General features: G+C 43.3%; 1 protein-coding gene across 1 annotated transcript in view; it reads left to right on the forward strand.

The window, feature by feature from the left end:
• Positions 1–13873, forward strand: part of LOC126474672 (sialin-like) — a 64861-nt gene that overhangs the window by 45734 nt on the left and 5254 nt on the right. The window contains exon 6 of the mRNA XM_050102151.1: positions 12793–12913. Within this exon, the coding sequence (XP_049958108.1) occupies positions 12793–12913 (121 nt within the window). The remainder of the gene's footprint in view (positions 1–12792; positions 12914–13873) is intronic.

The raw sequence follows: 13873 nt of genomic DNA on the forward strand, positions 1-13873 counted from the left end.
TGTAAGACAACTACGAGACATACAAAAAAATGGAACGTATCATTGGATAGGGGATCTCTCCAAATTTCGATTCGTAATACACGACATGGCACAGTTGCGTTATGGGAAAGACATGTCAGAAAATCTAGAGAAATCATCTGCTATGCATCAAATCATTTCATGTCTGCAGATAGGCAATCCAGTGAACAGATATCCAAAGCGGGCTGCTGTCGCACCTTCCTGAGCAATTCGTATCAGCGACTTCAGTGAACTGCACAACGCACTGACGTTTGGTGCATCGCAAATTTTACCCATAATGAGCACCTGTAACGTGAGTTAACAACTTGGAGAGAGTCTCTATCCACTCACACAAGGTTATTTTCTGCTTATTTCGTAGTTTCTGCTCACTTGTCTCCTGAAACTGTAAGATACTTATGAATAATCTTGAAAGAGTAGGTTCATTTCGCTGGAATGCTGTTTGCGGAGGAACTGCTACCGATGAGACCCATGCAGACATTCTATTGCCATGACTACTGACGTAACCCACCCCTTCGCCATCACTGGTGAATGTACAGTGCGCCTGTACAGGGATCCCATACGACTCCAACGTCACACGCCCCACACCATTACAGAGCCTACACCAGCTTGAACTGTTCCCTGCTGACATGCTAGGTCCATGTATACATGAGGTTGTTTGCATCCCCGTACACGTCCATCTGCTCGATACAATTTGAAACGAGACTCGTCCGACCATATTTTCAGTCATCAACAGTCCAATGTCTGTGTTGAAGGGCTCATGCGAGACGCAAAGCTATGCGTCGAGCTGTCATCAAAGGTACACGATGTTTCCTTGAATGGTTCGCACGCTGTCACTTGTTCATGGCCCAGCATCGAAATCTTTAGCAATCTGCGGAAGGGTTGCACTTCTATCACGTCGAACGATTCTCTTCAGTCGTCGTTGGACCCGTCTTTGCAGGAACTTTTTCCGCCCGCGGCGATGTCGAAGATTTGATGTTTTACCGGATTCCTGATATTCACGGTGCACTTGTGAAACGGTTGCACTGGAAAATCCCCACTTCATCGCTACTTCGGAGACGCTGTGTCCCACCGCTCGTGCGCCGACTGTAACATCACGTTCAAACTTACCTAAATCTTGAGAACTTGCCATTGTAGCAGCAGTAGCCGACTTAACAACTGCACCAGACACTTGTTGTCTTACATAGGCGTTGCCGACCGCAGCACCGTATTTGATTACGCATGCCTATACCAGTTTCTTTGGCGCTTCAGTGCATTTCTACAACTTGTTGACTGTTATTTTTCAATCCTACCAAGTTTCAACGTGCACCATTGCTGAAGAACAGCCATGTTCCAAATTGTAAAAAGAAGTTTGTTAGTTCCAAACTTAAGCCTTAGTTTGAGAAAGAAATTTCTCAGCATGTAGGTCGACATTGTTTGAAAGTGAAACATGAACTGTGGTAAAGCAGAAACAAAGAGAAGAGAAGCGATTTAGATATGTTGCTATAGAAGAATGTTGAAAATTGGTAGGACTAATAAAATAAGAAAAGGAGAAGTTCTCTGTAGGATCAACGAGGAAAGGAATATACATGATCGTAACTGCATCACTGAGTGGGTATTCCTGTCAGTATAGGCAACCATTTTACGTCGTCCACACTTCCACATTTCAACACTTCATCTTCTGCCCAGGGGAAAATAAATATTAATGGCTTGCTCTTACATCATGTACTTGGTGTACTAACCAACCTAAAAACACACTAATCCTAATAGGTGTAATTATTAGGTTGAAAGTGAAGTAAATGTTGATGTAATGTTTTTCAGTACACTATTCTCAGTCACTACAAAAAATATCTGCACTTTTACCCATTACATTCTGTACGGGAAAGACTGGCTAAAAACAGGGACACGGTGACAGGGTATGTGTTAAGATATCAGGGAATATCTTCAGTCAAACTAGAGGGAGTGAAAGAGAGCAAACACTGTGGGGGAAGACAGAGATTTCAATATATCGAACAATTAATCGAGGACATTGGATGCAAATGCTACTCTTCAATGAAGATGTTGATGCAAGAGATGACGTTTCGGAAGGCCACATCAAAGAAGAATGAAGAAGATAGAATAGTAGCATTATATATAAAGAGTTGAGTTAGAAGCTCTGGCCTTAAAGTTCAACTCATTAACTGTTTGTGTGCCTAAATTTGTACCTGACATTGTGAATGCGTTCAGGTAAAATCACACCAACATTTTATGTCTTCAGCGTGGTTGCTAAAATTCCCACGACGAATCGAATATACAGAAACTATTCCACGCTTATTCAATTAGTAAACGATGTATAGTTTCAGACATTGACGCATTCTTACTACATTTTCCCTGAATGTTGTAGTCACTGTAAAATCTTATAACTCATAATACTAGTGAATAAATTAGCCATCGTAAGCTGTATGTACACGAAAGTTTGTTCACGTCGTTATAACAAAGAAGTCTATAGATGAAGTACGCGATATGAAGTCTCTATAGATGAGGCACACGATCTTACACCATTGACAAGGGTGGAACTGTATATAATCCCTGACACTGAAATCGCACTGTGGCCTTCTCTACGAAACGAAACGGGGACAGATAGAACAAAAGAAGCAACAATGGTGGAGTCCACTAAAATTAGGCCTCTTCGATCTGTGAAGGGCCACTCTAGGGAGGACATGGTCATAAGTGTTCACATACGCGATGTTGATCACGTAATATACATGGGACTAAAAGTAGACACCGTAGGGGAGAAGAACTGACCATTTTTGTAAAGCGAGTGATACCACCGGAAATTTGACATCGTTCGCTAATTAACATACCATTTTTTTTCTTTTACGTTGGACTGAAACACGGATGGACAACTGAAAACACAACTATAACTACAGTTATAGTTAAATTACATTGATTATATCCAAAGTTGGGCTGCATCTTGTCATTTGCAGAAACAAACCCCCTACAGAACATTTTTCTGCACGTCGCTGCAGACTAAGAGGTGTTCGGAATTCTGCGCTTCATCGTAGTCGCATATTTCGCCTTCTTCAGTGTAGACCTTCTTCTACATGTTGGTTTTGTGCCTCTTCATTCCTATTCTCAGTTAGTTTGAGCGCCTCCCATGTCCCAACTGAAATGTGGTAACCAGTTTTCGGAGTATCCATGGTAATGCAGAATCGACCAGGTGTTCTGCTATTCCACGAGTCGATATGATGAGATTCAGGCGAAAACGACGGTGGAATTGGTGCCGATTTCTCTAGGAGACTCTTCAGGCGTCTCTGAATTACGGCGGCCTTCCAATATTAACTATTGTGAATCTCTCTCCTGCTTTTCCAGTTTTTCTGCTACAGTTCTCCTGATATGTGGGGTTTTAATGCCAGTAAGTGGGCAGGTTTTTCCGTCTGGGGTTTGTCTTAAGAAAGCCTTTCATATTCATAATGGTATGTCCTTTCTTTCAGGAGTGCTAGTTTTCCAAAGTATGCAGGAAAGCTTCTGTGAAGTTGGAAGGTAGGAGATGAGGTACTGGCGCAATTAAACTGTGAGGACGGTCGTGAGTCGTATTTGGGTAGCTCAGTCGGTACGGCACTTGGCTGCGAACGGCAAAGGTCCCGAGTTCGAGTTTCGATCCGGCAGACAGTTTTAATCTGCCAGGAAGTTTCGTTAATATCCATCCGTTAGTATTAATATTAATAGTCGTCTCATTAAATGCTATATGAATATGGAATCAGTTTCTCCAGTTTGTTGCGACGTACTCAGCGGCTGAAAAACGCAGTGCTAGGTCTGATGTGCAAAAGATATTGGTATGTACTCCCCAATTGGTATTTCTTATTACTCAGTATCCTCGCAGTAGTGCTTAAAAGTCAGAATGTAGTCCAATTTTACACCCAGCTGCTTTAGGTTCTGCCTCCCTTTTTCCAAATACGGTAAATCTCGACGAGTTCGGTGATGACGAGTAGGGGCGGCCCTCTATAAGTGGATAACTCTGCAACATTACGGTCGACCTTATTTTCTGCCTCCCCGAAAGTTACTGCAGCATCATGCCTATAGATAAATACCGTGTTGTCGACAGCCGGCCACTGCAGCCGAGCGGTTGTAGGCGCTACAGTGCGGCACCGCGCTGCTGCTACGGTCGCAGTTTCGAATCCTGCCTCGGGCATGGATGTGTGTGATGTCCTTAGGTTAGTTAGGTTTAAGTAGTTCTAAGTCTAGGGGACTGATGACCTCAGATGTTAAGTGCCATAGTGCTTAGAGCCATTTGTTGTCGACAAAAACCGGCTGATTATTAGTATAGATGTTGTATGGAAGGAGACTTTGTAGGGTAGCACATTATTTTGTGCTTTCCATCTGCATAGTTTTTCTTGCAGAGTGACATAATATCTTCCATTCCGTAAAAGACATCTGAAGAACGACGTTAGCCGGTAATCCATTGTGGTCAGACATACCTTTCTTAAGAAAATATTGTAAATGAAATGATTCTGTGGCATTGACTGCCAGGAGTCCCCACCTGAGGAAGTTCGGCCGCCGAGTTACAAGTCTTTTCAGCTGACGCCACTTCGGGCAGGTTGTGTGTCGATGATAAGGATAACAATACAACACCCAGTCCCCGAGTGGAGAAAATCTCCGATGCGGCCGGGAATCGAATCCGGGCCCGTCGTATGGCAATCAGACGCGCTGACCAGTCGGTCAAGGAGGGGGACAATATCTTCTGGTTTACTGTTTCACATGTTTGTGTAAGATCGATAAAGCGCTGATGTAACATACTACATGAAGATACGAAACAAATTACGTAAAATAATCAGAAAAAGATATTTACGAGCGTGCGATACTATCAGGCCGCTACTGATACTTTTGGAAGCAAAAAGCTTAACACGTCCGTTACTACACACAAGGCATTATTTTTTGGTCAAAGACACGGTACCAATAATTCTACAAATAACTGTTAACAATTTTACAGCAATGCGCTATCCATCTGCATGAACAAAGAAGGGGGTGTTTTAAACATAGGGAAGGATGCTTCGCAGAAACTGATCCCTGCCCAGGCAATGGGCCATGGGAACCACTTGACGTTTGCTTCATTTCTGCAAGTAATTAGTTTTACCGACTGCGTCTGCATGTCTGTGTCCTGCTGCCGATGCGTTTAGAAAGCAGCCGAATAATGCATGTGGGATACGCAACACTGTTTACGTGAATTATTACTCTACCTGTGCGTTTGCTTAGTGACGTCACAATCGTACATCTTTATGTAACAAGAAGATAACGTGAGCAATTAGCAAAACGACACATGCGTGGAAAGCATCTTCAAGAAGATCTGAACAAACAATGCTCGGCGCTATCATATCTCGACGATACGCTAGGTAACCCCGCTTTTTCTTCCACGTGCGTGGACTGCTTGCGTTTCTGATGTAACGTGTGAGAAAGAGCTCGACGAAAGCAAGTGTGTTTCAATTCACGTATTAACGCCACACATGCAATTTATGTAGGGGATAATGTTAAACCGTGGAAAGAATTTTTTTTGGAACCAATACGATGAGTTGCAACAGTACAGCTCACTGAGCTTTCTCACGCCTTTGAACTCCGAATTTAGTAAGAATTTATACGAGACAAATCACTGTAAATTACGGTTACCGAGACCTGACTCCAGGTGGAAATTTTTACACCATATTAAAATACAATAAACTTTGATAATACAAGTGACTACGAAACAGTTGAACGAGTATTTCTGAAATTGTATGTGGGTACATTTATTGGGTGCAGCGCATCACAGTGTCGGTTTCAATTGAGGTAGCGGTCATGTTAGGATCAGATCATATCTTCAAGCAACGTGACGTGAAGACTGTGTGAAACTGACTTTACTGTCCGCCTCGGTAGCTGCACGGTCGACGCGGCGGATTGCTAACCGAAGGGGCTCGAGTTCGATTGCCAGGCTGGTAGGAGATTTTCTCCGCTCGGGGACCTGGGGTTCTGTTGTCCTTATGAACGTATAACTGACAATACACTATTGCCATGGCTGTGTGGTATGTCTCGAAAGCACATAAATTATGAAAAGAAACGACTTTACTGATAATGTACAAAAACATTTGTACCGTTGTAGGACACGGTTGGTAGAGTCACAAACACAAAGTGAGACAGCCAGAACAAGCGACAAAGTAAATACTCGGTGTCATGAAAGTATTTCATGTTTTGAAAAGTGGTAGTATGCAGTGCCGTTTTTCTGGGGCAACGCTGAGGGATATGTACCCCTAAACTTTTTCGTCGACAAAGTAATTTTTTTGCGATGTTGAGAAGTAGGAAGAGTACCAAAGATTTATTTCACAGACGTAAATTTTTTATTTCATTTTTTCGTGTTGTTAATTGCAATACGAACGATACCAGTGCAGTTTTTGGTGGGAAAATCGATGTTATTGACTGTTTCAAGCATTTGGAAGCTGCAGCAACCATTCTCGACAACTGAATCGCTGGCAGCCAGTTCGACAAGCATGTAGTGCCTTCGCCCGCTAATAGTGGACGATGGTAGTGCTAAACGGATATGTGTACGCTCAAATCGCATGCTTCATTTGAGGTGATGTTAACTGAAGTGTTCGACACCACTTTCTCTTGTATGCTTGTGTGTTTCTCGGTATCGCCTGCTTCATTTGAGCTGTAAAGTCAACTGGAGAGTCCAATACCACTTTTTTTTGTAGTTCGACATGTTGATGACGTCATGGCTAAAAGCAGACGGGTGGTATCCCATGCTTCAGTCATAACTTTTTTCGCTGCATTATATCCCGTGTCGGAGTACCCTCAAACTTTTTTTTTAGAAAAAAGCACTGGTAGTATGGATAAAAGAAAGAAAAAAGTCTACTAAATGTGGGGTCTAAAATGGCATACCTTGAGAGCTACGAACACTTGTTCATCTTCGCTACAGTGAAACAGTATCTCTTTTCTGTTTTTATTATTCAGTCTTCTGACTGGTATGATGCGGCCCGTCACGAATTCCTTTCCTGTGCCAATCTTTTCATCTTAGAGAATCGCTTGCACCCTAAGTCTTCAGTTACTTGTTGGATGTGTTCTAATCTCTGTCTTCCTCTCCAGTTTTTACCCGCCACAGCTCTCTCAAGTATCATGAAAGTTATTCCCTGGTGTGTCAACACTTTTTATAGCGTCATGCCCCTTCTTCCTGTCAGTGTTTGCAGTATGTTTCTTTCTTCGTCGATTCCGCCTACAATCTCCTCATTCCTTACCTTCTGGTACCACCTGATTCTCAACATTCTACAGGGTGATTCAAAAAGAATACCACAACTTTAGGAATTTAAAACTCTGCAACGACAAAAGGCAGAGCTAATCACTATCTGTCGGCGAAATAAGGGAGCTATAAAGTTTCATTTAGTTGTAGATTTGTTCGCTTGAGGCGCTGTTGACTAGGCGTCAGCGTCAGTTGATGCTAAGATGGCGACCGCTCAACAGAAAGCTTTTTGTGTTATTGAGTACGGCAGAAGTGAATCGACGACAGTTGTTCAGCGTGCATTTCGAACGAAGTATGGTGTTAAACGTCCTGATAGGTGGTGTATTAAACGTTGGTATAAACAGTTTACAGAGAATGTTTTCTGTGCCATTTCAGCCAATAAAGTTTTTGGTCCGTTTTTCTTCGAAGGTACTACTGTAACTGGACTACAGTATCTGGAGATGTTAGAGAATTGGCTGTTCCCTCAGCCCGAACAAGAAGCACAACAATTCATATTTCAGCAGGATGGAGCGCCACCACATTGGCACTTATCTGTCCGTAACTACCTGAACGTCAACTACCCGAGGCGATGGATCGGCCGCCAGGCAGCCCGTGACAGAGCACTTCATCACTGGCCTCCAAGAAGCCCTGATCTTACCCCCTGCGATTTTTTCTTATTGGGGTATGTTAAGGATATGGTGTTTCGGCCACCTCTCCCAGCCACCATTGATGATTTGAAACGAGAAATAACAGCAGCTATCCAAACTGTTACGCCTGATATGCTACAGAGAGTGTGGAACGAGTTGGAGTATCGGGTTGATATTGCTCGAATGTCTGGAGGGGGCCATATTGAACATCTCTGAACTTGTTTTTGAGTGAAAAAAAACCTTTTTAAATACTCTTTGTAATGATGTATAACAGAAGGTTATATTATGTTTCTTTCATTAAATACACATATCTAAAGTTGTGGTATTCTTTTTGAATCACCCTGTATTGAAACACCACATTTCAAGAGCTTCGGTTCATCTCTGTTTCCCTTTTCTCGCTGTCCATGTTTCTCTGCAATACAACGCTGTGCTCCAAATGTACAGTCTCAGAAATTTCTTCCCCAAATTGAGGCCTATGTTCATATTAGTGCCGGCCGCTGTGGTAGAGCGGTTCTAGGCGCTTCAGTCCGGAACCACGCAGCTGCTACGGTCGCAGGTTCGAATCCTGCCTCGGGCATGGAGGTGTGTGATGTCCCTAGGTTAGTTAGGTTTAAGTAGTTCTAAGTCTAGGGGACTGACGATGTCAGATGTTATGTCCCATAGTGCTTAGAGCCATCTGAACCATTTTTTTCATACTAGTGGATGTCTTCCATCCAGGAATGCCCTCTTTGCCTATGCAAGTATGTTTATTATGTCCTATTTGCTTCGTCCGTCATGGGCTGTTTTGCCCCTAAAATAGCAAGATTTCTTAACTTCATCTACTTTTTGATCACCAATTTTCATGTTAAGCTTTTCGCTATTATCAGTTCTGTTACTTCTCATTAATTTCACCTTTCTTCGGTTTACTGCCAGTCCACACTCTGGGCTCACTACACTGTTCTTTACATTCAACAGATCCTGTAATACTACTTCGCCTCAGCTGAGAATATCAATGTCATCACCTAACATGATATCCTTTTACCTGAACTTTAATCCTACTCTTGAACACTTTTTTTTAATTTCAGTCAGTATTACTTGGGTGTGTAGACTGTACGGCAGTGGCAAAAGACTTCACCCCTCTCTTACATCCTTTTTAACTGCAGCACTTCGTTCTTGGCCTTACAATCTGATTGGTCCCTCTCGGTTTTACTACACATTGTAAACCGCCAATCTTTACTCAAAGCTCGCTCTTATTTTCGAACATCTTGCACACTTTACATTGTCGAACGTTTTTCCAGGTCCAGAAATTCTGTGAACCCGCCTTTTCATAAGTCTTGCTTCAACTGCTAAGCGCAGTGTCAGAACTCCTTAAGCTAAATTGATCGTCACCTAACAGGTCCTCAGATTTCTTTTACTGCAAGACTTATAGGACTTAACGTACTGCAACACAAGAAGACTGGTTTTAACATATGTTCAGCTCCTGTCAAAAGCCTTCGCTGTCCTGCTTCAGGTAGTACCATTACAACAACGGCTGGAGATGTGGCTCGTACGTGATGGAGCAGTAGTCTATTTTCTCCGAATTGTCTGAGAACACCTAGGACATTTTAATGGATTGGTCGGGGAGTTTTTGTACGTTCGGCAGATGGTTCTACCCGATCGTAATCCCTGGGATTTTTGGTTGCTGAGCCACTTGAAATCTTTGGTGTATGCAAGCCCAAAAGATGACGTTCAAACACTACAGAAAAGCGTCATCATACCTTGAATTTTCCAGACAGTATGTGATTCCCTAAGACGTCGGAGAGAAGCATGCCTTACAATGAATGGATAAAGTATTGAGTACATCCTTCACCGTTGTCTCACAAGTGCAGGTCGTATGAAGCAGCAAACAAATTGTGACAGAAGTTCTGCTGTTTCACGGTAAGAGAATTAGATGTTTTCATATGTTTACTCATGCGTTTACTGCATTCTGTAGCTCGTAATAGTAAAGAGCTTGCAATGGAAGAGAAGTGTTTCACAGTAGCGCAAATGAACAAGGGCTCACAGATCATCAAGCATTCATTTTAGAGCCCATGTTTACTGGTCATTTCTTTCCTGTTTTGGTCCGTACTACCACCTCTCAAAATATGGAATACTTTTACTCAAAATTCTGTATATGACGTGCGGTTATCATCTAGAAAGAAAAATACTCATTACTACTCCGTAGGTAAAAAGCTTGTACTACAAGCGCCTCGGGCTTTTGGCGGATAGAGAGGTCGGGAAAGTCACGATAATTGTAAGCAAATTTAATGATTTACACGATAAAATTGAGCTCGCAGTCGAACAGAAAGGAAATGATGAAGTGCAATCCTTTGATCAAAACATCACGAAGCAAGTGGTACGCATGCCTCCAAAGTGTACAGGAAACCCACAATGCCGAAAGTTTAATTATAATAAACCTGTATTTGTTCTAAATGAAGCATGGTATATTAATATTATTCTCATAGTGACGCTGCAGATGGAGAGCTATCCGTCTTCTGTACCAAGTCTACCTAGAGACATAGGAGTCTGAAGTTCCTGGTTTGCCACAACAGCATTTCCTGAACTAAATGAGGCGGAATGTCAGAATGAACCAACCTACTTCGCACAGACAGAACATTCTGTCACGTTGTAACTGCGTCATTGACGATTGATACAGGCACACTTTTTGACATCTGCGCTTCGTTCATCTCTATTTAACTTCATTACATGGGTAAAACATTCGATGTTAAAGCCGACCAATAGAAAGGTGAATACTTAAAGAATATGTACCTCCTCTCTGGAAACTTAATCATTCATTCACTTTTCCACACATCCTGTTAATCTGAATTCACTCATGCCATTGTTTCTGGGTTTTACAATTTTCGGCGCCGGCCGTTGTGGCTGAGCGGTTCTAGGCGCTTCAGTCCGGAACCGCGCTGCTGCTACGGTCGCAGGTTCGAATCTTGCCTCGAGCATGGATGTGTGTGATGTCCTTAGGTTAGTTAGGTTTCTAAGTCTAGGGGACTGATGGCCTCAGATGTTAAGTCCCATAGTCCTCAGAGCCATTTGAACTATTTTAACCATTACAATTTTCACACACGTTATTTCACGGCTAACATCTCCTCCGCTGTAAATGGGACACTCCCTCAATAATTACTAAGATGTGAATGATAAAAGAATGTCGTAAATTTCCTTGTTAGATTAAAATGATCATGTTAGAAGATTTCGCTGATAAATGTTCCAACAGCCAATAATAAATACATACCGATGCTTGAAGGCAGCTGCCGGAGTGACATTACAAAGTAAATCCATTTAGCCTGTCACAACTAAACTGCTACTATTTTCTTTCTTCTCTTCTTTGTGGACAAGCGTTAACAATGCAGTGAAGCCGAACCATTTGGTGTAAAGACAGCGCAATACATTAAATTTTCAAAGCTCCTGCAAATAAGTAAATTTTTGTATCTGCAATTCCTTAGCTGAGATTACAGTCAAGACAACAGACGATTTTTAATTCTTGCCTTGAAGACTGGTGAGAATACATTGAAAGAAAAATCGTAACCTCAAAAAATATTTAATTTCGAGGCAATACATTTGTTTTGGTAACAGATTTATGTGATAAACGTTGCAAGATCACAGGTTAATGTAAGCACGAGATAAGCCATTGCAAATGTGAAATACTGGTACATTAATAACCCGTGTAACCACCAGAAAGTTGAATGCAAGCATGCAAACGTGCATACATTGCGTTTTACAGATGTCGGATGCGTTTGTGGGAAGGAGTTCTATTACTGTGGCTCTTGGTCGGTCAACGCAGGAACGTTTAATGCTATTTGTGGGTGGCACTGTAGGTGTCGTTCGATGATGCCCCATATGTGCTCGATTGGAGGCAGATATGATGATCGGGCAGGCTAAGACAACATTTCGACACTTTGTAGAGCAAGTTCGGATACAACAGCGGTTTGTGGACAAGCGTTATCCTTAGAAAACACCCCCTGGAATGCTGTTCGTGAATGGCAGCATAACAGAGCGATTCACCAGACTGACGTACAATTCAGCATGGGATAACCACGAGAGCGCTTCTCCTGTCATACGAAATCGCACCCAAGACCATAACTGCAGGTGTACGTCCAGTGTTCCTAGCACGCAGACAGGTTGTTTGCAGGCCCTTAACCGGCCTCCTAACCAAAGCGCTCTCCTTCTAACCAACAAGCGCAAGTCACTGGTACCGAGGCAGAACCAGTTTTGATCAGAAAACAAACAGACGACCATCCTGGTCTCCAATGAGCTCTCGCTTGACATCAGTGAAGTCGCTAACGGTAGCGACAGTTTGGGCTCAGTGGGAAGCACGCTACAGATCGCCTGTATGGGAGCTGTCCATGAAGTAACCGATTTTCACCAGTTCGTTGTCTGACTGTGGTGCCAACTGACGTTCAGATTGCTGCTGGAAATGCAGTACGATGCGCCGAACACGATGATCTTCCCTCTTAGTGGTACCACGTGACCGTCCGGAGTCCGGTCTTCTTGCGATCGTAGACACCCGTGACCACCGTTGCCAGCAATCACGTACAATGGCTCTGTTCCTACCAGGTCTTGCTGCAACATAGCAAGTAGAACATCCAACGTCTCGGAGCTCTAGTAAACGACCTCGCTTAATTTCAGTCCTGATAGTGGCGTCTTCGTCACCTTAAACTCACATCAACTTACCATTCCAGTCTCAAAGATAAATATTTTCATGACCGTTCCAGCTAGTATTTCAAGCAAATCTGATCTGGACGCTACTACCGCCTCTCTTATGCAACTGTTGCAAAATTTGAGTGGACATCATCCTTTAGATGTAGAAACAAGCCTACCAACTTTCGTTCATGTGGCCCAACTCCTTCTTGGTTTCGTGATTTGTTTTCTCTCAACATATGAAAGCTACTGGATATCAGTATGTGAATTCTTCTCTCATGTCAACAGCCGACGCGGGCGTCGTGGCACTTGGTGTTCTACATGACGGCAGCGGTGGCGGCGGCCGGCTACGTCCTCTACGCCGTCTTCACCACCGCCGAGGAGCAGCCTTGGAACGTCCCATCCACAGGTGAGGGCTTGAGGCTGCTTTCTGCCGCCTCCACCGACAGAGCGCGTCACTGCTTGCTCGCTCTGCCTCGGATCTGAAGGCTATATAAGCTTGCTTCACTCTTCGGTGCCGGCCCTGAAGATGTCAAATTGTGTGTCAGGAGAGTTCCTACGATGACACACTGAAAGTTTCAACTGGTCCCAGGGACGCTCAGTTGGGATCATTTTAGCAGCTGCCGCTAACCGTTTCTGTTCAGATTCCTGCGTCCTGAAAAAATACGTACATGAGTTGGATGAGGTGTGCTTGTATTGAAAGACTGACTGGTCGCTGAATTGCTGAATGTAAGCATGAGGAATAGGATGGAGGATCCTTTCAAGAGACTGCACATATTTGGACGTATACAGGCCAGAAACATGACTGATCCACCTACCTAACATGGGACTGTAAGCCTAAGACCTGCTATGGCACCTAGCCGCCGCCACGTTCTTTTACGACCATCGTCAAGAGACTGACAAATTGTGCACTCGTCGCTGAAGAGAACCCAATTACACTGATACAGGTGTTTGCTTCTCCGCACTCCCCAGTTCTATTGGAAGGGGGGGGGGGAAGAGGGAATGGAGTTCTTAATTTCTCTATTGTTTTGACACCTAGAGGCCAAATTAAACGCGTTGAGACAGTTACGTATTGTCAGTTCTACACAGGCCTCCTAGTTGCCCCCGAGAAGGCAGTCATTGCTCTATTTGCGTTCTTCTAGGGGTATCTACAAAACATAATTTGTAAGTAGAGATAAAATTGGTATAGTTCACAACGGGCTATTTGTAAGAACAAAGTCTTCATCGTTTTGTGTCTCACGAGTGCACTTGAATGTCAGGCTGACCTCGCTGTGGTGTATGCCACTTCTCGTGTTGATAGCCATTCTTACCGTAAAGTGGCATTTGGGAACGGCCTAAGCCACAAACAGTCCTTTAAGACAAGTTAAGA

The sequence above is a fragment of the Schistocerca serialis genome, chromosome 4 (assembly GCF_023864345.2).
Source record: "Schistocerca serialis cubense isolate TAMUIC-IGC-003099 chromosome 4, iqSchSeri2.2, whole genome shotgun sequence".
Taxonomy (NCBI): Eukaryota; Metazoa; Arthropoda; class Insecta; order Orthoptera; family Acrididae; genus Schistocerca; species Schistocerca serialis.